Source organism: Scyliorhinus canicula, chromosome 10 (genome assembly GCF_902713615.1).
Source record: "Scyliorhinus canicula chromosome 10, sScyCan1.1, whole genome shotgun sequence".
NCBI lineage: Eukaryota > Metazoa > Chordata > Chondrichthyes > Carcharhiniformes > Scyliorhinidae > Scyliorhinus > Scyliorhinus canicula.
The window spans coordinates 23767279-23792798 of record NC_052155.1 but is presented as its reverse complement, the minus strand read 5'-3'; the positions used below and the strand labels follow the sequence as shown (position 1 = coordinate 23792798).

The window sequence follows — 25520 nt, the reverse complement described above, 5'->3', positions numbered from 1 at the left end:
TTCCGTGCAAGGGCCACATTCAGAAATTCACAATTTTAAAGGGCCGCATAGTATATTAAGTAAAATAATTACTTCACCCGGTTATGATTCTGGGCGCCTCATATAGAACATAGAACATAGAACAGTGATCACCCTACTCAAGTCAACGTATCCACCCTATACCAGTAAGTAACCCAACAGCCCGCCCCCCATTAACCTTAAAAAAAAAATTTTTTTTTTTTTAATTTAAAAAAAATATTTTTTTTTTTTTTAATGACTTAGTGGGCCGCATAAAGACCTTTGGCGGGCCGCATGCGGCCCGTGGGCCGTAGTTTGCCCACCCCTGCTGTAAAGCAAGGACTGCAGCAATTGTTTTCAAACTGCAATTTTGTAAGTTTTCACTCTGCTCACACTGTCAGTGCCTTGTTGGGTAACCACACTAACCAATGGGGTACTGATCTCTGTAGTCTCCGAATATCCCCACGGTTTTATCTTTGATTTGATTTTGAAGTAGCTTGGATGGCAGAACTAAGTTGAGCTGACAAACTAATTAAGATTCATGTCAAATATCAAGGAGACAATAGTTTAAAATAGGGAATAATCTTCGGTGATCATTCACGAACAAGAGCAATTAATAATGCATATAGTATTAGAGGCTTTATTAATAGGGGCATTGAATACAAGGGTAAGGAGGGGCAGAATTTTACACTCCCCCCTAAGGCGTATTCTGAGATCATGGGGCAGGACTGTAAAATTGAATGGACGGGATCCACACACACCCCTCCCCCGAGAACCCACCCACTCTAACCCAGACACAACTTCATGCTTGGGTGACAGGGCCTCTGGGAGAAAACCCACACATTCACCCATTAACCCACGTAATTGCACTTAATGGCCTTATCCCACCCAGCCTCAATTTTTAGGCTGGTGGGAGGAGCTGAGGTGGGGGGGGGGGGGGGGGGGGGGGGGGGGGGGGAGGAAGAGAGGGTGGGAAAGTGACATTTACACTTTTCCCGATCTCGAGTGGGATGGGAGGGGAGGGGCATCGCACTCTGAAAGCTCTCTCAGAGTTGGGGTGCTCTCCCATCTGGGATGTTGGACCTCTGGGAAGACCTCCCATCTTGGCAACCCCCCACCCCGCACCCTGACGCCGCATTCACTCCCTTCCTATCCCTCATGGGCACCCCCTTCCCTCTCATCCCCAAGATCCTCGGGAATTACTTTTTCAAAGGTGCAGGGACTTAGTCCCAGGCAGAGTGCTGCAGTACTGCTCTGGGCCACTGATGCACTGTGCCTGGCTGAGTTGACGATCTGTTGGCCAATCTGATGGGCCGACAGCTCTCACAGACAGAACTTCCTTCCAAAGGCAGAGGACAGCCCCTCCCACTGCCAATCAATGCTCAAGTGAGTGTTAATTGACAGTGGACTTTGAGAGTCGGTGGCTGCGCGTTAGGCGCCAACTTTGGGGGTGGCGAGTGCTGATCGCTCGTCGTCCTTAAAATTCTATACCAAGTCATGTTGAACTTCGATACAACACTAGTTAGCCCTTATCTGGAGTACTGCGTCCAATCTTGGGCTCCAAACTTGAAGGAGGATGTGAAGGCATTGGATAAAGTACAGAGGAGATTCACAAGAATGATTCCAGGGATAAAGAACTGTAGCTATGAGGATAGATTGGTGCGGTGGGGTCTGCTTTCTTTGGAGAAAGGAAGTGTGAGAGGAAACTTGCTAGAGGTGTTAAATATCTGGAGGAGTATGGACAGAGTAAATAGTGAGAAACTGTTCCCATTCAAGGCAACATTAAGAATTGAAGGACACAGATTATAAGTAATTGGCAGATGGAATACTGGTGGTGTAGGGGAAAATGCTTTCACCCAAAGGCTGGTTGGAGCCTGGAACAAACTTCCGGAGAAGGTGGTGGAGGCAAGTTCAATCGAGGTACTCAAAAGGTAATTGGATTGCTATCTGAAACGGAAGAATGTGCAGGGTTATGGGAATAAAGCAGGGGAGTGAGTCCAGGTAGAATGTTCCTTCAGGGAGCCAGTGCAGACTCGATGGGCTGAATGGTCTCCTTCGGCATTGTAAATGCTCTGCGATTCTGTGATATCTGTCTTCTTCTCTCACATTCCCAAATGGTAATCCACCGTCATTGTGAACATTGTTGTTAATTGTAACATATGCTTCATTTATCCATTCCAGAGTTTTTATGAAGGACAGTCTGCCTCTTGGGATTCTGCCAAAAAAGATGAAAACAGGATGAAGAATAGATACGGGAATATAATTGCTTGTGAGTACTACTTCTCTTGAAAGATGATGCCTATTCTAGTTCAAAATTGTATTAGTTTATAAAATCAGCAAGATGGCGTAGCTTTGCCAACTGATCTTAGTTTATATTACTCCTCAATTAATTTAATAAGATCATTCTTCTCTTTCCTTTTGCTTCATTATTTACTCCATATACCAGTGGACCATTTGCACCCTCTGTCTGTTATCTTTGGTAGATCTTTTGCTCCATTTGCTTCTGGTCCCTCCTGTCATTGGCATCCAGTTTCCCCTTCTCTGCATGGCTGGCTTTGATTGACAGCAAAGTACTGTCCATCCACAGCCATTGTTTTGGTGAATACCAAAGAATGACCCATCTGCACTGGACGTGGGTGGATTGAGAGCCTTGACCAATTGGTTCATCTACTGGAGAAGTATCATCAACGGTGACTTAGCACGGATGGCACTGGATGAAACATGCACTCATCACTTCAGTTCCCAGTCTAACTAACCTGTGACAAGATTACATGTGATTGTCATTCCCTTATTCTACTCGTATCTCACTCCACTAGCATTCTTATCAATCCCTTTGTCTCCTACACATACCGTACAATTGTTACTTACACATTTCCCCCATTTATATAGCAGAGAGGACTGGTACTGACGGGATAGCACTTGACAAGACTGGTACTCTATTGGCCGATAATGAATTGAGGGGACTCAACGGAGCCGATACGAATGAGATGGGCACAATGGGGCCCATTCTTGACAAATAATGTCAGAAAACCCTGTCTGTGAAGGGGGAGATGGAAGAGGGAGGAAGTGAGAGGCTATGAAGATAACAGAGTGCGGCATGGGCAGTTAGGTTACGGAAGGAAGGTTTAGCGCTGGATTTTCACCATGGAGGCAGGAAACGCGAGTCATGAATCTCCCAACTCGACAGATCCGTCCTCGGAAACAGGTCCCGCATGCAGGATGTTTGTTCCAGGGGAGGGGTGCAGCAAGGGCATGGTTGCCATCTCAGTTCAGACGTGGCCTTGGTGGCAGGAATGTGCCAAGATGAGCTGGTTAGATGTCCTGATTTGGTTCTCTACGATTTCAGCACAGTTTTAAATAAACCCTATTAGATCCTCTAGCTCTCACTCCCCCATTTCCCTCATACACCCCTGTCACTGCCATGCCATCTCATACCCCCATGCCACCTTATACCCAATGTTACCTCCATGCCCTTCATAATCCCATGCTACCTCATACCTCCCACACCCCCTCAAATCCTCATGCTACCACACTCCAATGGTACCTCCATGCCCATTTATACCCCATGCCACCTCTGTAACTACCCACCCAGTATCCACTATAGACAAATTGCCGCAGCTGTGGGAAGATGAAAAAGAAAATGTCAAACAACCTGACAGAGCTTTCACTCATGCACACTTAACACAAAAAGAAACTCTCATTCATGAAACTCATTCAAAGATTTTACATGCCCCCCCCCCCCCCCCCCCCCCCCCCAGCGGTCAGCCTTCTGGAAAAGAAAACCTAACTTCTATTGTTTAACAACATCAATGACAGTCAACCTTTAATAGCCCCTTAAAACTGTCAATTAAAATGTGAACTTCCCACTGAAACAAATGGATTTGGAGCCAGCCGTCATTCTGTTGACCACTTAGTTGCCCACTTATGAGCCTGAACTGGCCCACTGACAGGCCAACCATCACCCTGCCGCTAGTATAGCTGAGGAGACTTGGACACTATGGCAGGCACCTCAAACTACTGGAGAAGTATCATCAACGGTGACTTAGCAAATTCAGTGTAAGAAAGGCCATCACCAATATCTCCTCCCAAGCCAACTTGTGCAGCATTGAGGTATTAATCACTCAAAACCAGCTCTGTGGGACAGGACATACCATTTGTGCGTCTGGCACAAGATTCCTGAAGCAACTGCTCTACACGGAACTCAACCATGGTAGAAAACTTCCAGGAGGACAGCAGGATGTCCTCAAAGCATCCCTGGAGGTCAAACATGCTCGGCAACTAGTGGGTGACTCTGACTTGTGACCGACTAAAATGAGAAGGTTTATCAGGGAAGGCACCAAACACACCGAGAGGCTTCATCGGGAATGGGCAGAGTTGATAGCAAGACATTGGAAGGAGTTTACAATCCTCCAAACAACCCATCCACACAACCTTTCAACCACCACCTGTACCACACGGGGCAGAGTCTACAGATAGTGCATTGGATTAATCAGCCACCCCAGAGCCCATCGAAGCTGAGTGGCAGCAATCCTGAGGAACTGTCTCAGTGAAGACAAGGTGCCGTATCAGAGACTGTTAAATTACTAGATTTTACTTTCCCGCTGGCCTTCAAACCCGTCAGTGGGGAATTGTAAAGTCCAGCCCCTTGTATTTTTGGGATCGAGTGTAATTGTTTAAATCTGAAACCGAGGTAGGCAGAACAACTGATACAATTGCCCAGCCATTAAATCCCATGATATGTAGAGCTTTTAGACTTTTTTGAGGGCCATCGCTGTGATAAAATAGGCTGGTGCATATCATTGCAACCCAGCCCCCTTCTGCAATTTCTGCATTTGGCATGTGAATTAGTTAGTGGAACTGCAATCCATTTCTCTGTGTCAGACACAGCCAGAAAACCCAAATTTAAATCGCTTGTATCCTATTAGCAACGTTGTCTATATGTAAATGGATTCAGAGTTTTGCAGCAGCATTCGGTCACTTTGTGCAGGGAACAGTATCATCTCCTGATCAATGTAAGAGCGAGTGATCTTGACACATCCCTAATAGTTCTGCATGTAAATGCCAGGGATGAACAATTCCAGCACCCATTGGGGTTACCACTCTGTGGATACTGGCAGAGGTCTTGTACCCTCACCAACTAGCTCTTCTTTCATTCGCCTGACCTGTGAGGCCAGACAGATTGACTGACATTAGGCCTCATTCTGTTTCATTCAGTGTCCTCACTCACACGTTCCAGTAACGCAGTAATCAGGAGGAGGAATCCCCGACAGAGCCCAAGTATATTGAGGCCAATCCTAACACTCAAGCACCACACTAGCTGAGAACAAGTACTGAAGGTGGAATTGGATATAACATATGGGGCTATAGAATGGTGAGAGTGGGTATACCAGAAAAGGTGATGTATGTCAGGGGCACCTTGGAGATCAGTGAAGGTGTCCCGATGTTGAGTAGAAAGCTGCAAAATGAGCTAATCAAGTTAGGTACCTGTGTTTAAAAAAAACCAAGCTCTCCCTAGGGTTACACTGCAGGCCATCTGGGTTAGAAAGAGAAGGAGGACCGTTTGCTCTGTGAAGGATTAGCAAGTATATATGAAAAGAGGAAAATTACTGTTATGGCTGGCTCCAAACAATCAAACATTTAAAAAATAAATTTTGAGTATCCAATTCATTTTTTCCAATTAAGGGGCAATTTAGCGTGGCCAATCCACGTACCCTGCACATCTTTGGGTTGTGGGGGCAAAACCCACGCAAACACGGGGAGAATGTGCAAACTCCACACGGACAGTGACCCAGAGCCGGAATCGAACCTGGGACCTCGGCGCTGTGAGGCAACAGGGCTAACCCACTGCGCCACCGTGCTGCCCCCAATCAATCAAACATAAATTAAGAACATTCAAGCATTGCGGATTCAGAGTTAGTCGATATTGTACGTGATTATGGGTGCAATCTTCCCAGTCTCAGAAGACAGATTTAGAGGCGGGACCAGAAGCAAAATGAGAACATGTGTCTCCGCGATGGGTTCTCTGAGTGATCTTGCCGGATGCCTAGCCAGGAGCAACTGACAGATAAACTGTTACATTCTTCCTGACAGTAGATGGGTCCCCCCCCCAACACGGAAGATTATAACAGGATGCACCACTAATCTGTGTGGTGCTGGGAGCCAAAACTAATCTGAACAACTGAAATTTTCATAAGGCAGAAGATTCCACCAAGGAAGCTGTGACAATCCTCACGAGGTCCCTGGGAATACACTGATAGATCTCCCCATGTGACTGAAAGAATACGAGTTTCACTGCCACTGGGCATAGGTCCACCCAGCTGGGGCTCTTAATTAACCCTTTAAATGCTGCCAAACCAGAACTGGCACTCTCATTAGTCCCATCATTATATACTGTGGTAGCTGCCTTAACCTTTAAGTTCACAATATATTGAAGTAAACTTTCTTTCTCGGTTCTCTTGGATCATTTTAGAAGTGAAATGTAGCAATTTTCATTTTGATTTGGTGCAGAGCATTTGTTTAAATTAGTAAAATGTACCCGTGTAAAATGGACAGTGCCAAATTTGATACCCCTTACATACCATGCCCAGGTTCCCCATTCATTGATCTCAAGATCACCCAGTACTACTCTCGACAGACACCAATAGAAAGCCCAGTGAGGCATAAACCCAATTTTAGCGTATTTCCTGATGGGAGGGTTAGGTTAAATTGCCCATAAGAATCAGATAACCTAAGACTAGATACAAGGTACATTAATTGAAATGACCCAAATTTCAATGAAGATTGTAGGAGGGCATGCCAGGAATAGCATCAGGTAAACCTAAAAATGAGGTGTCAGCCTCATGGTCGCAACATAGGACTATTTGCATACCAAACAACGGAAGCAGCAAGCAAGGGACAGGGTTAAGCGATCCCACAAGCAACAAATCAGATCTAAGCTCTGCAATCCTGCCCGTGCCCGTTCCTCCCTAACTCACTTATCACCCTGACCTGGAAATATATCGCTGTTCTTTCACTGTCGCCAGACCAAAATCCTGAAACTCCCTCCCTAACAGCACAGTGGTTGTATCTACACCTCATGGACTGCAGCAATTCAAGAAGGTGGCTCACCACCATCTTCTGAAGGGTAATGATGGATCTATAATCAAAGCTCACCCCAGCCATAATGAGAGAATAGTTGTTTTTCAGTACTCCCTTCATAGACAAATGCAGCGCGTTTAAAGGTATAATGGAAGGCAGGCAAAATGTGTTTCAAATCGCAGCAACCTTTGACTAATAACAAGCATATTAAAGTTAAATGAAGAGGAAAATGCCTCTTGAATTTGTTGAGATTCTAATTTTATTGCCAAGCCGCTGCTGGAAAATTCCACCGATATGAATTATGAGGAGTGTGCCAGGGCCATTCCATTGTAAACTGCCAGGAATGTGGGGCGGAATTCTCCCCTACCCGGCGGGGCGGGAGGCCCTGGCGTAGCGGAGTGGCACCAACCACTCCGGCGCCGGGCCTCCCCAAAGGTGCAGACTTCTCTGCACCTTTAGGGGCTAGGCTCGCGCTGAAGTGGCTCCCGCTCCGCCGACTGGCGCCAAAACTGCCGCCAACGGCCTTTGGCGCTACGCCGATCGGTGTCGGGGCTGGCCGAAAGGCCTTCGCCAGTCGCCGTGAGTCCGCACATGCACCGAAGCGCCAGCGGCCGCTGACATCACCACCGGCGCATGCGTGGTGGAGGGGGTCTCTTCCGCCTCCGGCATGGTGGAGGCCGTGGCGGCGGCAGAAGAAAAAGAGTGCCCCCATGGCACTGGCCCGCCGGCCGATCGGTGGGCCCCGATCGTGGGCCAGGCCACCGTGCGGGCACCCCCGGGATCCGATCGCCCTGCGCCCTTCCCAGGGCCCCAGGGGCCCGTTCGCGCCGCCAATCCCACCGGCACAGAGGTGGTTTAAACCACGTCGGCGGGAGAGGCCTGACAGCGGCGGGACTTTGGCCCATCGCGGGTCGGAGATTCTCCGCGGGGGGCACGCCGATCGGCGGGACACGATTCCCGCTCCAGCCGATTCCCGGGTGGCGGAGAATTCCGGCCACGGCGGGGCGGGAGTTACGCCGGCCCCGGGCAATTCCCCGACCCTGCGGGGGGTCGGAGAATTACGCCCATGATATCAACCAGGCTTGTGAGTCCCTGGGAAGTTGCCCCATGGGCTGGAGATGTACCTGCATAGCGGCTTGTGATTGTGTGATTCCAGAGTGGCTCTGAGACCTGCTTGAATTTATTGGCTTCATTCTTTCGGTGCTTTTTTAAAAATTGTATTCACAAGAAATTACATCCACATTTTATGAAGCTAAAAAATATATTTTTTATGAAGTGGTTATGCAACTGATGGCATATTTAGTTTTATCATTTATGAAATCATTGAGTATTGAGGTGTAAAGATACAAGGATTTTCTGAGTATACATTCACATCCGCAGTTTATGAAATCTGCCGGAGGAATCTATCACCAAAGCCCCAATTGTTGGCACTGGGAACAATGGAGGTCTGGCGGTGAAAGCCACTTATGAGACTCAGTGTTAGTTTGGGAGAGTCGGTTAGCCCAGTTGGCTGGACAGCTGGTTCATGATGCAAAACAAGGTTCCCGTACCGGCTGAGGTTATTCATGAAGGTCCCGCGTTCTCAACCTTGCCCCTCGCCTGAGGTGCGGTGACCTTCAGGTTAAACCACCACCAGTCAGCCCCCGAAAGGGGAGAGCAGCATCTGGGACTGTGGCTACATTTTGTTTTGAATGCAGTTTGCTTCAGCTGGAGTTATTCAGGGTCGAGCCCCATACACTTTGCCACACTTCTCCCCTATCTGCCTGCTTAGTCCTTGGGCTGGATTCTCCGCCGGCGGGATGCTCCATTTTGCCGGCAGCCCAGGGGTTTCCCGACAGCATGGGGCTGCCTCACAATGGGAAACCCCGCTGACCGGCCGGAATCCCGCCGGCGGGGTGAACCTGAAATGTGGCCTGGCGGGGCGGAGAATCCGGCTTCTTGCCTCCAAGTTTTCTCATCCGTGCTTACTCGTGGAGATGCAATTGGTACACATTGGTGCAGACGTTATCCCACAAGAGGCTGTTAAGGGGTAGAACGGACAACCCAAAGTGATTGGTTCAAAGTGGCCTCTGAAGTATTGCCCAGTTCCCGGAGGCAATGCTTCATAAAACTTCATAAATGTGCAGCATAGAGGGTCTTTCAGCCCGCTGTGTGTGTGCTGGGAAGATAGTGGTACAGGCTTTCTGGGCAAGGTGAAACTTGGGGTAACTATCGGAACAAACATTATGTTATATCTCCTGAGTAGCTGGCAGAATCTGTTGATTCCTTTCTCAAGCTCGGTTCTGCATCCAGTTAAAGTGAAGATCCCCGTTGTGCCAATCTGGATAGACAATAAGGGATTCTTATGGAAGTATGCACCTATCTTCAGGCGGAAAGGGCAGTGATGACAATGGCTGTCATCCATTAACTTCTGTAGATCTCTGAATGGCATGCTGTGTACGGGAGGAGGAGGTTGCGAGGGAGGGCCTGGCTCCATTTCCAGCCATGTGTTTTGTTTGGAACTGGGGGGCACGGTACCACAGTGGTTAGCACAGTTGTTTCACAGCTCCAGAGTCCCAGGTTCAATTCCCAGCTTGGGTCACTGTCTGTGCAGAGTCCGCATGTTCTCCCCGTGTCTGCGTGGGTTTCCTCCGGGTGCTCCGGTTTCCTCCCACAGTCCAAAAATGTGCAGGTTAGGTGGATTGGCCATGCTGAATTGCCCTTGGTGTCCAAAAAAAAACTTTAGGTGGGGTTACTGAGTTGCGGGAATAGGGTGGAAGTGTGGGTTTGGGTCGGGTGCTCTTTCCAAGGGTCAGTGCAGACTCGATGGGCCGAATGTCTCCCTCTGCACTGTAAATTCTATGATTCTATGATCATTGGGCTGATGGGATTGGGTGCAGTGGGGCTGGGAAGGGCAAATTCACTGGTTGGAAGTTAGGATCAGACCACAGTTGTCTGGTTATGAACTGCCAGTAATAATGGCTGAAATCTAGGAGACTCAATGTGCCAACATCTCTCCCCCTTTTCGTTTGAATCAAAAGCCGACAATCCGGTTTTCTGTCCTCTAATGCACGAGATACTGGTTCACTGATCAGTGTTGACCGCTTTCTCTTTCAGATGATCATTCTCGGGTAAGGCTGCAACCACTGGAGGGAGACTCAAATTCTGACTACATTAATGGCAACTACGTTGAAGTAAGTGACTAAATTTGTCAGTGAATGTGGCTTCTATTGTGTTTTCTTTCATTGATTGGGGGTCAGTGTTAGCGAACAGAGAATTCTCTTCCATTTCTTGTACAAGCTGCCAATATCAAATACTTTCAGGTCAGGTAGAACACAGAGCAGAGTCAGACTAAAGCTCCTTCTACTCTGTCGTAACAAATTGGCAATCTCTGAAGAGCATGTCCCACTACCCCAGCGTGGCATTAGCATTTCCCTCTCCAGTCATTCTGCAACTTCAAAATGGGAAGCTGTCAGTTTGATGCTGATTATGGGCACTTTTGTTCCGTGGGCTTGTGCCCATTAGGAACTGACTGTCACAAATTCATTTTCTCTTCTAACTGGCAGAGGACAGATACTTTCATCTCTTTAGTCGGAGCTGTGGATTGAATATTATACTGTAGGGGGTGCTTTTAGTGTTGTGGTTGAACGCTTGTGGCAAAGAATACCTGTGATTGCTTTGTGTGAGGATATAAATGCACTTGTGAAGGCTTCAGTCCCACTATTTCTCATGGAATCACGAGCACTTTCTAAAAGAACAGTTATTGAAACGCTGAAATGTTCATAAATATAGTCAAATTCTTAGCCACTGTAGGAGCACAGTGGATCGACCCTTGTTTTGCATCTAATCATGCTGCACCTACCTTGGGATGTGTAGAAATCTGTAGCAGCAAATATCTTTACAAGAACAACTTAGATTTTTATAGCACTTTGAATGCACTAAATTCACCCAAGGCACTTCACTGGAACTCTATGAAACAAAGTGTGGCATTGAGCCACATAGAGGAGATATTGGGCAAGATAATCGAAAGCCTGCTCAAAAATACAGGTTTATCAGTAGCTTCTGAAGTGAGGAAATCGAGGTAGAGAGGCAGAGAGGGGTCGATCTGGCTGAAGACACATCCACCAATTGAGATCAAAATGAGAGGGAGTGCCTCGGGAAGGTTATGGGGTTGGAGGAGATTTGAGAGATAGGGAGGACATGGAGTGATTTGAAAACGAGGACAAGAGTAAAGGCAGTGCTGCTCCGGGAGACAAGGATAGAAGTAAAGACAGTGCTTCAGCGGGAGACAGGAGTGACCAGCGAGCACAGGGTTAATCAGGGAAACAGGATTTGCTCCGCTTACGGGTTTTTGATGACCTGAGATTTACAAAAGGCAGAATGTAGGAAGCCAGCCAGGAGTATGTTGGAATAGTTAGGTTTAGAGGTAAGGAAGCGTTATAACCCGCACGGATTTTACAGGGTAGGGATGATCCACTACCCTGTGGAGCTTGCACAATACGAGTTTACTCAGAAGGAGGCCGGAGTCCTTTAACAAGTCCGTGTGCCTTTGTAGAAATAGAATCGGCCAGTCAGGCACCAACTAGAGGAGACCCAGTAGGGAACTAGTAGAGCTGTATATAATAGGTAACGTCTTATATGAAGTAAGTTTTGTTTTTCTCCTCAACTCGGTGTGGATTCCTTTTGTTACACCTTACAAAAGGAAGGCTTGTATGAAGATTACAGCAGCAGATGAACGAAGACAGTGGTGAAGTTGGGCAATGTTACGGAGGTGCAAATAGGCGGTCTTAGTGATGGGCGCGATTATGATGCAGACAATCTCTTCACAACCAAAACAGTTGCCAGGGAGAAGAATGGAGTCAGTAGCTGAGGGATGGCATTTGGAGTGGGAATAGAAGACAGTGGCTGAAACACAATTGGAAAAGGAAGGCGGTATTATTATTTTTAAGAGGAGTTGATTTTCAGGCTACTGTAGCAGAGCTTATTTAAATAATTAATGCTTAATCTGGAAACAATTCAAAGACGGTTGAAAGATGCCTTCAAGTTTTAACCTTTGTTATTCTGCTGGCGGTTACATAACTACCAAACGTTATTGTGTGCAAGCCTGCAATGGGGCTGCCATGGAACTGAATGGTCTTACTTTTTCAGACTTTTAACAAAAATAATTACACAAGAACTGTTAAACAATAAAGAGTTCGTGGATTCAGGTTTGATTTCAAGGTTGCACGCAAGTTAGAAATTCTTAGTCGGTACACCATTACAAAAGCAAACTACTGTGAATACTGGAAATCTCAAATGAAAAGCGAAAGTGCTGGAAATACTCAGCGGGCCTGACAGCTCCTGTGGCTGGAGCACAAGGACTAACGTTTTATCAGAAATTGAAGTTGCTAAGAGATGTAACAGTTCAGAACCATCATCACAAAAAAACAAAGAGCCTGGGCTGTATTCTCCGTAGCCCCGTGCCGAAATCGCGTTTGGCGCGGAGGCAGAGAATTGAAGTTCCCATCGGAATCGGGCTCGCCGCCGCTCTAGCGATTCTCCAGGCCCTGAATATCCGCCCGTCCGCGAATTACGCCACGCGGCTGGGGGGGTCATTGTCAGAGGCCTGCCCAGCGATACTCCATTCCCGACCACCGGTGTTTCCGACGGCGTGGAACTAATAGGGCCTGGCCGGTCGGGACTCTCGCGCGGCGGCCGCGGCCATGAATCGCTCAGGCCCCGGACAATTGGTCGTCGGGGCATCCAATGCGATTCCCCGGGCCGCGCTCTGGGCGCCGCGATTCCGTCGTGTTGGGGGGTCCGGAGAATCGGTGCAAACCCAGCGTCAAAGCCAATTTCGGCGTCGCTTTTGCCGATTTTGGCAGGAAGCTGTAGAGAATCCCGCCCATGGAATTTGCCTCTTAGACACCTGTGAGACTCTTGCACCCCTGTGTAATCAAAAGAGAATTTAATATATTGGTCACGGTATTAAAAAGAGACAATAAAGAGGAATAAAAAATTATTATGAAAATTCATATCAGATGTATTTGAAAAATAAGTGAAAATGCTTGAAAGGTCAGAGCAGATCAACCAAGATCTGAAAGAGAAAAAGATAGGTTAACTCTTTGGCTGGGTTTTCCCGTAATACATAGAAACATACATAGAAAATAGAAGCAGGGGGAGGCCATTCGGCCCTTCGAGCCTGCTCCACCATTCATTATGATCATGTCTGATCATAAAGTTCAAAAACCTGATCCCGCCTTCCACCATGCCCCATATCCCTCAGTCCCTTCAGCCCCAAGAGCTATATTCTTGAAATTACACAACGTTTTGGCCTCAACTATTTTTTATGGAAGCGAATTCCGCAGATTCACCACTCTCTCTGGGTGAAGGAATTTCTCCTCATTCGATGGATGTGGCCAGCCATTGGCTACTGGTGAGATCTTCCAGTCCCATTGAAGTCTTTGGGCGTTTGAGGGGAACCCGTCACAAGGGATAGACTTCAGCGGGGCCAGAACATCCTGCCAGTGGGAGCGGCCAGGAATGCGTGTGCGGGATCATCCATTAGAACTCACCAGACCTGATGAACGATCGCTCCCCCAAGGCACTAAATCAGAAGGCACTAAGCTATCGATCAATCCCCCTGTGAAGTTCCAGAACTTTATTTTTTTAATGTTAAATTATAAATTTGTGTTAATAACTGTATTTAAAGGGAGGTGACAGGCACACTTTAAACGGAATTTTAATACATGCAGTAACAACCTATCTCGAACAAATTCTCTTTTACTCAAAATATTCTGCCACCTGCCAACCACCCCATATATTTCTATTCACTCAGCTGCAGTCCAAGAACGTTTGTGTTTTGTCAGATAGCTGGGGCAGATAGCTGGGGCGGGATTCTTCGGAAACCGGCAGAGCGAAGGAGTGGCGTGAACCACTCCGGTGTCAGGCCGCCCCAAAGGTGCGGAATCCTCTGCACCTTCAGGGCTAGGCTGGCCCCGGAGTGTTTGCACCGCGCCGGCAGGCAGGGAAGGGGCTTGGCATCAGGCCAACCGGCACCGAAGGGCCTCTGCCAGCCGGCGCGAGTTGGTGCATGCGCGGGAGCGCCAGCATGTGCTGCCATCATCCCAGCACATGCGCAGGGGGGGTTCATCTCCGTGCCAGCCATCGTGGAACGTTGCACCGGCTGGCGCGGAGGAATAGAGTGCCCCCACGGCACAGACCTGCCCGCGGATCGGAGGGCTCTGATCGTGGGTCAGGCCACCATGGGGGCAGCCCCCGGGGCCAGATCCCACTGCACCCCCACCCCCCCCCCCCCCCCCCCCGAGGACCCCGGAGGCCGCCCGCGGAGCCAGGTCCCGCCGGTAAGTACCTGTCGTAACATACGCCGGCAGGACCCGCCAAAAACGGGCAGCCACTCGCCCTATCGCGGGCCTGAGAATCACTGGGGTGGGGCGGGGGCGCTGCTAGCGGCCGCCGACAGGCGCGGCGCGATTCCAGCCCCCGCCAAAACTCCGGCACTGGAGAATTCGGCAGCCGGTGGGGGCGGGTTTCACGCCGCCCCCCCCCCAGCGATTCTCCGACCGGGCGGGGAGTCGGAGAATTCTGCCCCTGGTTTGTAACTTGCTGAAAAGAGTAAAAATAGTTTGTTTTTATTATGACCAGCATTTATTGCCCATCCCTATTGCCCTTGACTGAGTGGTTTAAAAATGTCAACTACATTGCTGTGGCATAGGCCTCACGGTAGCATGGTGGTTAGCATCAATGCTTCACAGCTCCAGGGTCCCAGGTTCGATTCCCGGCTGGGTCACTGTCTGTGTGGAGTCTGCACGTCCTCCCCGTGTGTGCGTGGGTTTCCTCCGGGTGCTCCGGTTTTCTCCCACAGTCCAAAGATGTGCGGGTTAGGTGGATTAGCCATGCTAAATTGCCCGTAGTGTAAGGTTAATGGGGGGATTGTTGGGTTACGGGGTTACGTGGGTTTAAGTGGGGTGATCATGGCTCGGCACAACATTGAGGGCCGAAGGGCCTGTTCTGTGCTGTACTGTTCTATGTTCTATGCTGTATAGATCTGGAGTCACATGTAAGTGGCAGATTTCCTTCCCTCAAGGATATTCATGAACCAGATGGGTTTTTACAACAAAGGTTTCATGGTCATCATTAGACTTTTGATTCCAGATTTTTATTGGATTAAAGTTTCACCATCTGCCGTGGATTCGAACCCAAATCCCTAGAACATTTCCCAGGATCTCTGAAGTACTAGTCCAGTGACATTACCACCATGCTATCGTCTCCCTTGTGAGAATCTTTGAGTAGACCTGGAGACAGTGATTCCCCTTGTGGCGAAGAGCAAAACTAGAGGCCATCAATGCCAAGAACTCAGATCGGGGATTCAGAAGGAACACCTTTATGATAATAATAATCACTTATTGTCACAAGTAGGCTTCAATGAAGTTACTGTGAAAAGCCCCTAGTCGCCACATTCCAGCGACTGTTCGGGGAGGCCGGTACGGGAATTGAACCCTCGCTGCTGGCCTTGTTCTGCATTACAAGCCAGCTGTTTAGCCCAGTGTGCTAAACCAGCCCCTGCCAAACCAGCCCCTTTATCCATAAAGTGGTGAGAATGTGGAACTGGTTACCATGCGGAATGGTTGGGGCAAAGAGTATAGATGCATTTAAGAGGAAGCTTGATGAATGTAAGTCATAGAAAGGAAGGGAGGATTATGCTGACAGAGGTAGGTAAGGAAGAATGGGAAGAGCTTTGAAAGGAATATAAATGCCGGCATAGACTGGTTGGGCCAAATGGCCTATTCTGAGCTGTGAAATTCAGTGTACCTGCCATGTATACTTTTGTTTGGTACAGAAACACCGTTACAATAATCGAGAAGCTTCCATTCTGTGCCCCTCATTAGGCCACTTCACAAAGATTCGGTCAAATCAAAAATACTTTGAAGAGGAATTTTCTATTTCTGTATTACGTCACTAAGACTTTGTTTTCTCTTTTTCAGGGTTATCACAGAGCAAACCACTACATCGCCACACAAGGTAAGAAAGAGTATAAACCTCTTTAACTGATATATATGCTGCTATTTACTGAAATCAGTTAAAAATGCCGATATAAGGCAATTCTCCCTGCTTTAACGTTATGCTGCCGTTTCATCGCTTCCAATGAACAGAGGAACATAAATCATTAAGTTCTGTGTTCATAGTACAGAAGCTGTTCAAGTGAGTTAGATTTGTTTTTCAAAGCCTGGCTTCTCCTCTGCTCTGGAGTTCTGTTCACAGCGCCAGAGGCAACAGCCAACAACTGATCGCATGTCGGCCTGTTTAAAAGTTGTGGCTGCAGCAGGTTTACTTTCTTCTCCTCCATCTCTGGCTCGTCTCCTAATGGCTCTGGGTGATTCATACAGGCTGCCAGAGAGGAACTGAACTGGATACTGCTGAGTTCATGAGTGGCCTAAAAATAAAACGTTTCCACCGCTGTTCCAGCTTTGCTGCCTCCCAAAGAGGCAGGGAAACCAATTTTCCCCACATGTTTCTGTATCCTGAACAGTAACATAGAGACAGGAGTAGGCCGCTCTGCCCCTCGCACCTGTTCCACCATTCAATTGAATTACGCTGACCTGTATCTTAAATCAATCCGCATACCGTTGTCCAATAACCTTTGCCAACAAGGATCTTTCAAACCCAGTATCGAAATTTTCCAATTGACCGAGGCTCAATAGTATTTTGAGGTGGCGGGGCGGGGGGAAGCAGGGGGAAAGTTTGACAATCCCTTTTTTTGGGAAGAAATGCTTCCTGACATCAACCCTGAATGGTCCAGCTCAAATTTCAAGCGTGTGTCCTCTTGTTCTGATTTTGCCTCCGCAAAGAAAATAGTTTGTTTCTATTAACTATCAACCCTTTACTCGCCTTACATCCCTTAACTAGTTCACCCCTTAATCATCTACATTCAAAGCAATCCAAGCCTTTATTTACAAAACCTTGTAGCCCTGATATCATTCCGGTGAATCTAATTGGGGACACCAAACGGTAACATGTTATCCAATCATTGAGGTAAAGGCCAACATTTAATTTGCCTTTTAATCTTTCTTTGAAACTGCCCACCAGTTTTTAATGACTTCTACACTTGGGCCCCTAGACCAGAACTTTCCTGCCCCCCTCCCGCGCCGGGCTTTCCCGTGGCAGAGGTAGCTCACCATTGGCTGCTACTGGCATCTTCTGGACCCACCGAAGTCAACGGCGATTGGCGCAGCTCGCCCGTCCCGCCGCTGGGGAACCCATGGTGGGGCTTGACTTTGACGGGATCAGAAGGGCCCTTCAGCGGGAAGGGCCAGAAAATCCCACCCTGGAACCTTTCTGCTGCTCCGCTGATCCGAGCTTCCCACCATTGACCATTCAGGAGATATGTTCGGAAGCAACTCTTCACGCAAAGGGCGGTAGAGGTTTGAAACTCTTTCCCACAAACTGCAATCAATGCTAGATCAGTAGTTCATTTTAAATCTGAGATAGATACATTTTTGTCACCAAAGATATTAAGGAATATAGGCCAAGTACATCCTTCGTTATGAAAAATCGCCACTGATCTTTGGCCGACCTCTTTTGTCCGCACTGTAAGACGATGGCTGCATTAAGCAGCAAAATGCACTTCATAATCTGGCAGGCGCGTGGGTGCAGATGGAATCGAAGTCGTGTAGTGGGGCTGGGTTGATGGCATTAGCGACGGCCTCGCTCCCGTTCTCATCAGTAAAATATTCGGCAAATCTGGTGTTTGACTCCGCTTTGAAGATATGGAGACAATTTCGACAGCATTTTAAATAGCGGGCTGTATCGAAGCTGGCCCTGATCTATGCGAATGGTGTGTTCAAGCCTGCGAGGTTGGATGTCAATTTCGGGGGGTAGAAGGGGAAGGGGCTGGGGGATCTGTTCTTGGAAGGGGAGTTTGCCAGTTTACTGGAACTGTCAGAGAAGAGTGGGATCTCGCTATCTGACTCATTCAGATTCTTACAAGTTTGCAATTTTGCGAAACAGATCTTCCCGAGTTGGGGGTCAGTTTTGGATGATGAGGTGCGGTGTGAGGTCCTACGGAGGGTGAACTCCACATCTTCTTGCACGAGGCTTGGTTTAATCCAACTCAAAGTAGTTTATAGGGCACACATTGACTAGGTGCAGCATGAATAAGTTCTTTGAAGGGGTGGAGGACAAGTGTCAGTGCTGTGCAGGGGCCCGGCCAACCGTGTTCTGGTCGCGTCCCAAGCTGGTGGGTTTCTGGGTCTCCTTCTTTCGCATCTTATCGTCGATTCTGAAAATTAAGCTAGAGCCCTATCCATTAGTGACCATATTTGGGGTACCAGACTCGCCGGAGCTGCAGATGGGCACGGGGGGCCAATAGTCTGGCCTTCACCTCGCTGACTGTCAATAGGCGAGTGCCGGTGGGGTGGAGGTCAGCTTCTCCGCCCAGATCCTCAGTGTGGATGGGGGATCTGATGGAGTTTCTATACCTCGCAAAAGTCAAGTACACCGCCAGGGGAGCAATTGAGGGGTTTTACCGAAGATTGTAACCACTTACTGTGTATTTCAAAGAGCTGGTCACCGTTGCTAAGGAGGGAGGTGGGCAGGGGTGGGGAGGGGTGGGTGCGGGGAGCAGAGGGTAAGGTTTAGGTTTTTGGGAGGGGTAGGGTTAGGTTCTGGGGGTTGTATGTGGGTTTTTCTGTTTGGTTGTGTTGTTTTGTTATGTATTCTGTATAAAATGGAAAAAGTTGAATCAAAATATATATATTTTTAAAAATGTGCTTCATCCTCACGGTGACCAGGGAGGAGGTGAAACCAGTGCTCGTCTGGATGGAATCAAACAAGTCATGGGAGAAATTATCATGGAAGTCAACAACATATCCAAGAATCTTAGAGGAAGAGAGGTTGGGGGTGGGGCATTAATGGAGAAGAAAGATTGATCAGTCTTCATTTTATTTCAGATTGGGTAATGATGGTTTTTGACAGGAAGAAGATTACAATAACAGAAAGAAGGAAGGTAGCGATACCGTTAGTTAGCATGAATGCCAGAAGGTTTGTTTGGTGGGAATTGAGAGAACAGAAGATGGGCAATGAGACAGATGCAGATTTGAATACTGTGAGTGAATGTGTTTTGAGTGTGTTAAAATTGGGTCAAGGGTTCAAGGCAGGAGAGGGTGGAAGACAGAACATACTGGGAGCTGAAGGAACAGGAGGAAGTGGCAGAGACAAATTAATGAATGGTCTTAATTGTGGAGGCAAAAATGTGAGCTCCTTTGATGGATGAGGTGAGTGTGTGATATATTCAAATTAATGCAAATAAGTTTGCATTACATGCATTTAATAAAAAACAGTAATTAAAATAATTGGTTAAATCTAAAAAGTTGTCTTGAAAATAAAATCTAATCAAAATACTTCAGGCTCAAAGCCTTTTGAGGAAGCGTAACAGATCTTAATACAGTAATTTCTTTAGTAAAAGTGCTTGAATGTTACAAGGAAATGGAGATGGGAGTGATATAAATGGGAGATAATGATTGGTACAGAGCCAAATTCATGCAGAATGGGGTAAATGGACAGAAAATAATAGCCCTTTTATGACTCCCTCTGTTTTATATTACGCATAACCTTTGCTCTGCTCAACAACTAGTTGGAAACCCAGCAGAATAATAGGTGTAGCATCATTGTGTAATCAGTCTGAACTCAGACACTGAGTGAATCTGTAATAACTATAAAGGCTACTGTGATCCCTACCACCTAACCCAATCCAGATAAACAGTCGGTGGCAGGGCCCTACCAGGGTTAAGAATGGCTGCCCCGCAGCCATTTAACAGCCAATCTGCCATTAATGGGCTGAAGGAGGGAGACTTCCGCCTCTCAGAGACAGGAAGACCTGCTGCAAAGAGCTGCCAGCCAATCAGAGGGGCAGCAGCTCTAATTACTGGCAACACCATGGCTGCTCATGATACTTCACTCGAGGCTTGAGGAGCTGACAGACCGGAACTCTGTCAGTGTTTGGGAGCCAGGGTGACGAGTTGGTGTGCACATTGGGATGGGGCTGAGATTTAAGAAGCTCGGGAGGGTGGCGTACCAGGAGAGGGGTTGAGGGAATCACCTCGGGGAGACCATCTGAAGGGCCCAGGGGGCAAACACCCCTTCACACCACCAGCCTGAGCTAGGAAATCTGCTGAACTGCTACCTGGTGTGGGCTTCCCGCACTGCTTATTAAATCCCAGTGGCGACAAGATAAGGCCTTTAAAAGTGGGCACTAAATGCTACATCACCACCACCCATTGGTACAATGGCAGTGGTGGGCAGACTGCCTGCTGGATGTAACGGGCCCCCCTCTCCCATGGCTTCAAACCCACCGGTAGAGGAGCATTAAATCCAGCACCATAAATACAGGCACAGCGATGACTCTGCAATAAGTTGAGCTGCACATTGGTGTCACCCTAATAAATGTCAGTCCATCCACAGCGGCACTCTGTAATAGATCATCGGTGGAATTCCTACAGTGCACAAGGAGGCCATTCAGCCCATTAATTCTTCACATCCCTTCTGAAAGACACCCTACCTCGGCCCATTCCACCGGCCTATCCCCCCATAATCCCACCTAACCTGCACATCTTTGGACACTAAGGGGCAATTTAATGTGGCCAATCCACCTAACCTGCACAACTTTGGACACTAAGGGCAATTTAGCATGGCCAATCCACCTAACCTGCACATCTTTGAACTGTGGGAGGAAACCGGAGCACCCGGAGGAACTCATGCAGACACGGGGAGAATGTGCAAACTCCACGTGGACAGTTACCCAAGGTCAGAATCGAACCTGGGTCCTTGGCGCTGTGAGGCAGCAGTGCTAACCACTGCAACTCCGTGTCGTCCATTCACTCTATAATAGATCTGATGCTGGTCACAGTGTCAGTCTGTAATAAATCTGTTTGACCATATTAGATAGTAAATCAGAGAGCAGCCACAGCGTCACTCTGTAATAGTCTGAGGCCGTTAACAGTGTCACTCTGTAATAAATCTGTTTGACCATATTAGATAATAAATCAGAGAGCAGCCACAGCGTCACTCTGTAATAGTCTGAGGCCGTTAACAGTGTCACTCTGTAATAAATCTATTTGACCATATTAGATAGTAAGTCAGAGCTTTAAAAAATTCATTTACGGGATGTGAGCATTGCTGGTAAGGCTGGCATTTATTGCCCATCACTGTTTGGCCTTCAGAAGGTGATGGTGAGTTGCCTTCTTTAACCACTGCTGTCCCTGAGGTGTAGGTACACCCACTGTGCACTTAGGTAGAGAGTTCCAGGATTTAGACCCAGCGACAGTGAAGAAATGACTATACATCTCCAAGTCAGGGTGGTGAGTGACTTGGAGGAGAATCTCCAGGTGGTGGCGTTCCCAGGTAGCTGCCTTTGTCCTTCTAGATGGTAGTGGACTTGGATTTGGAAGGTGATGTCTGAGGAACCTTGGTGAGTTACTGCAATACATCTTGTAGATGGTACACATGACTGCCATTGTTCATCAGTGGTGGTGGGTTTGAATGTTTGCGGACGGGGTAACAATCAAGTGGGCTGCTTTGTCCTGGGTAGTGTTGAGCTTCTTGAATATTGTTGGAGCTACACTCATCCAGGCAAGTGGAGGGTATTCCATGACACTGCTCACTTGTGCCTTGTAGATGGTGGACAAGCTTTGGGAGGTCAGGAGGTGAGTTACTCGCCGTAGGATCCTTAGCCTTTGATCTGCCCTGGTAACCACAGTATTAACATAGCTCGTCCAGTTCTGTTTCTGATCAATAGTATCCCCTAGGATGTCCATTGTGGTGGATTCAATAACAGTAATGTCACTGAATGTCAAAAGTCGATGGTGAGATCCTCTCTTGTAGGAGATGGTCATTACCTGGCACTTGTGTGGCGCGAATGTAACTTGCCACTTGTCAGCATAATCCTTGTTATTATCCAGCCCTTGCTGCATTTGGACATGGACTGCTTCATTATCTGAGGAGTCGCGAATGGTGCTGAACATTGTGCAGTCATCCGCAAACATCCCCACTTCTGACCTTATTATGGAAGGGAGAGCATTGGTGAACCAGTTTTGCTCGGGCTCCTTGATGCCTTACTCAGTCAAATGCTGCCTTGATGTCAAGGACAGTCACTCTCACATCATCTATGGCATTCAGCTCTTTTGTCCATGTTTGAACCACGGCTGTAATGAGGTCAGGAGCTGAGTGACCCTGGCGGAACCAGAGTGCAGCCACAGCATCACTCGATAATAGATCTGTCGCTGGTCACAGTGTCACTCTGCAATTAATCACAGTTTGACCAGATTAGATAGTAAATCAGAGAGCAGCCATGGTGTCACTTGCAGAGTTGTACCACGGCATCAGTGTGATAAACCCAAATCTAGAATTAATGTCTCACTTTATAAATCTGTGCTCAACTGTAGTATCACTTGATAATAAATCCAAATCCATTCATAGTGTTACTCTCTAAATAAATGCGACAGAGAGACTTGAATAAATGTGAGTTCTGTTACAGTGCATTTAATCCAAGTGTTGTCAGAGAACCATTCTATAATTACTCTGATTCGGAGAGTCGACACATTTCTTCACTTGCTGCATCTGTGTGTGGAGCTGAAAAAAATGAAAAACGAAGAATGCTGTAAATTTATAATAGAAGTAGAGAAGTAGCTGCTAATGCACCGCAAATCGAGCAACATTGGATCTGCTGCTGAAGCCCTCATTCATGCCTTTGTCACCTCTAGCCGTGATTATTCCAGTGCACCCCTGGATGGCCTCCCACTTTCTGCACTCAAAATATGTGGCCATCTAAATCTCTGTTGCCTGTGTCCTCAATTAAAGCAACTCCCAAAATCCATCCCAGTCAAGTTATGTTACCATTTTAAAATTCTCTCTGCTGTTTTCAAATCCCTCCATGGATTGGATTGGATTGGATTTGTTTATTGTCACGTGTACCGAGGTACAGTGAAAAGTATTTTTGGCCTTGTCCCTCCCTACTTTTCCACTCTTCCCCAGCCCCACATCCCTCCCGAGATACCCACATACCCTTGAGGCTTCCTGATCATCCATTACTTTAATCTCTTTGCCAATCGTGGTCCTGTGCTCTGGAATTCTCTGCCCGGTCCTCTCTACCTTGCTCTCCTCCTGTAAGGCCATCCTTAAAACCTACTCCCTTGATCGATCTTTTTGCACATCTGGCTTGATGGGTGTGATCTTCCGCCCCTTCACCATCCACGGCGTGTTTTGCAGCGACGTAGGCAGCCCACCATTGGCTGACAGCGTGGTCTTCCAGTCCTGCCGCTATCAACAGGTTTTCCCATTGTTTCCACCCTCCACCACCAAGGAACCCACTGCAGAGGGTTGCGCGGTGGTAGGACCAGAAGGACCCACCGGAGAGTGGCTAAATGTTTGGCCAACATCTCGTGATGCAGTTCAGTGACATATTTGGCTTTACAGTGTCCCGTGTGAAGCTTCATGAGTTGTATTCATAGAATCCCTACTTTGCAGGAGGGGGCCATTCGGTCCACTGAGTCTGCACCGACCCTCTGAAAAACCACCCTACCCAGTCTCACCGCACCCGCGCCCCCCCCCCCCCCCCCCCCCCCCCCCATCCCCGTAACCCTGTAACCCCATCTAACGTGGACATCTTTGGACACTAAGTGGCTATTTAGCATGGCCAGTCCACCTAACCTGCACACCTTTGGACTGCGGGAGGAAACCGGAGCAGTCGGAAGAGACCCACGCAGACACGGGGAGAACGTGTAAACTCCACACAGACACCCAAGATTGGGTTCGAACCTGGGTCCCTGGCACTGTGAGGCAGCAGTGCTAAACACCGTGACACCATGCCGCCCCCATTATTATTAAATTCAGGGACCCAGTTGTTGTTGCCGCAATTGAACGAGAGGGTTACTTTGGGACCCTTTACAACTTTCTGTGTATTTGAATGTTTTCTTCTTGTGATTCAAATTCCTAGTCGACCAGATGTACTTGTAGATTTCTGTAACGTGAAAGATCATGAAAATGTGAGGGAGGGAATAATGACAAAAACAGCACAAATAATATGGCCGCAGCATCAGCGTCAGAATAAAAGATGAAAGTGACAGCCCTGCCGGCCTTGAAAGTTATTCAAACTGCAGTTTACATTAATTTGCTATCCCCGCTGACAAATGTCATTTGAAACAACTGTGCAGAATTCCCCTGGAGTTACACTCAATGACATCTAATTGTTTAGAAATTCTTATTGAGTTCCTTTTAACACAAAGTGTTGATGCACCAAATGTAAATGCATGCAGCTGAAATTGGCAAATGTAATCAGTTGTAATAGACTTGCAATCTGGTTTTAATAGACTGGGGAGTTACATAATTACCTGTTCATTAGCGTGTTGCCATTTGCGCAGTATGCTAGGATATATTAAAGCCCCTTTGGGCTGTCTCTCTGCCTAGTGCTGGATAGCAACAGCAAGGTGAAGTCATAATTTAATCTGTGACCAAGGTTTTTTTTGTGTCGGGAACAAGGCACATTAACATGACACTGGCACCTCTCTTTATCAGATCCACACAACATTGACACTGTAATCATTTTATTAAAAGTGTGCCTCTGGAACACACAGGAGATTTCAAAAGTTCAACTCCGTGTTCAGGTTATAAAGTTGAGCTCAGTTTCTGGCATGCTCACGGCTGGATCAAAAAAACTGCGTTCAACTCCTGCACCTGGAGTTCAGCTGACACTTCAGGGCCGTACTACCGGAGTGCGAGGGTGTTGGAGATGCCGGGCGCGATTTAACGGAAATTAAATAGAGCCCCGCGTCAAGGACATTTAGCCGGGTGTTTCCCAACCCTGGCAGAGCTGAGAATGACTCTGCTATTAAACAGGCCTCTGCCTCATTTCTAGGCCTCAGTGAGGAATGCTGTGCCAAGACCACACCGAGGTGCATTTCCTGCACTAATGAGCATTTTAAATGAAATGAAATGAAGAATGAAAATCGCTTATTGTCACAAGTTGGCTTCAAATGAAGTTACTGTGAAAAGCCCCTAGTCGCCACATTCCGGCACCTGTTCAGGGAGGCTGGAACGGGAATTGAACCGTGCTGCTGGCCTGCCTGGTCTGCATTCAAACCCAGCGATTTAGCCCAGTGTGCTAAACCAGCCCATGGTGCCCCGATCTCTAGGCACCCCCTCCACGGTGGACTCTGGAATACCCCAACTCACCGTAAGGGGGTTGTCGAGCCCGTTGCACCCCACCTCATCGGGCACCTCCAGGCCTGATCTCCAGCATGGATAAAATGTCACCCGGCCACTTTGTCAATGCCAGCCTGGCACTCTGGCAGTGCCGCCTGGGAACCCTGGCAGTGCCAGCCTGGCACTCTGGCAGTGCCACCTGGGAACCCTGGCAATGCCAGCCTGGCACTCTGGCAGTGCCACCTGGGAACCCTGGCAGTGCCAGCCTGGCACTC

The 25520-nt window shown here is 47.9% G+C and overlaps 1 protein-coding gene across 9 annotated transcripts in view; it reads left to right on the top strand.

Moving 5' to 3' along the window:
- LOC119972279 (receptor-type tyrosine-protein phosphatase mu-like) overlaps positions 1–25520 on the top strand; it is a 985231-nt gene that overhangs the window by 847318 nt on the left and 112393 nt on the right. For all 9 annotated transcript variants that reach the window (XM_038808716.1, XM_038808713.1, XM_038808721.1 and 6 more), the window contains 3 exons: positions 2179–2266; positions 10171–10247; positions 16038–16074. In XM_038808716.1, coding sequence (XP_038664644.1) covers positions 2179–2266; positions 10171–10247; positions 16038–16074 — 202 coding nt within the window. The remainder of the gene's footprint in view (positions 1–2178; positions 2267–10170; positions 10248–16037; positions 16075–25520) is intronic.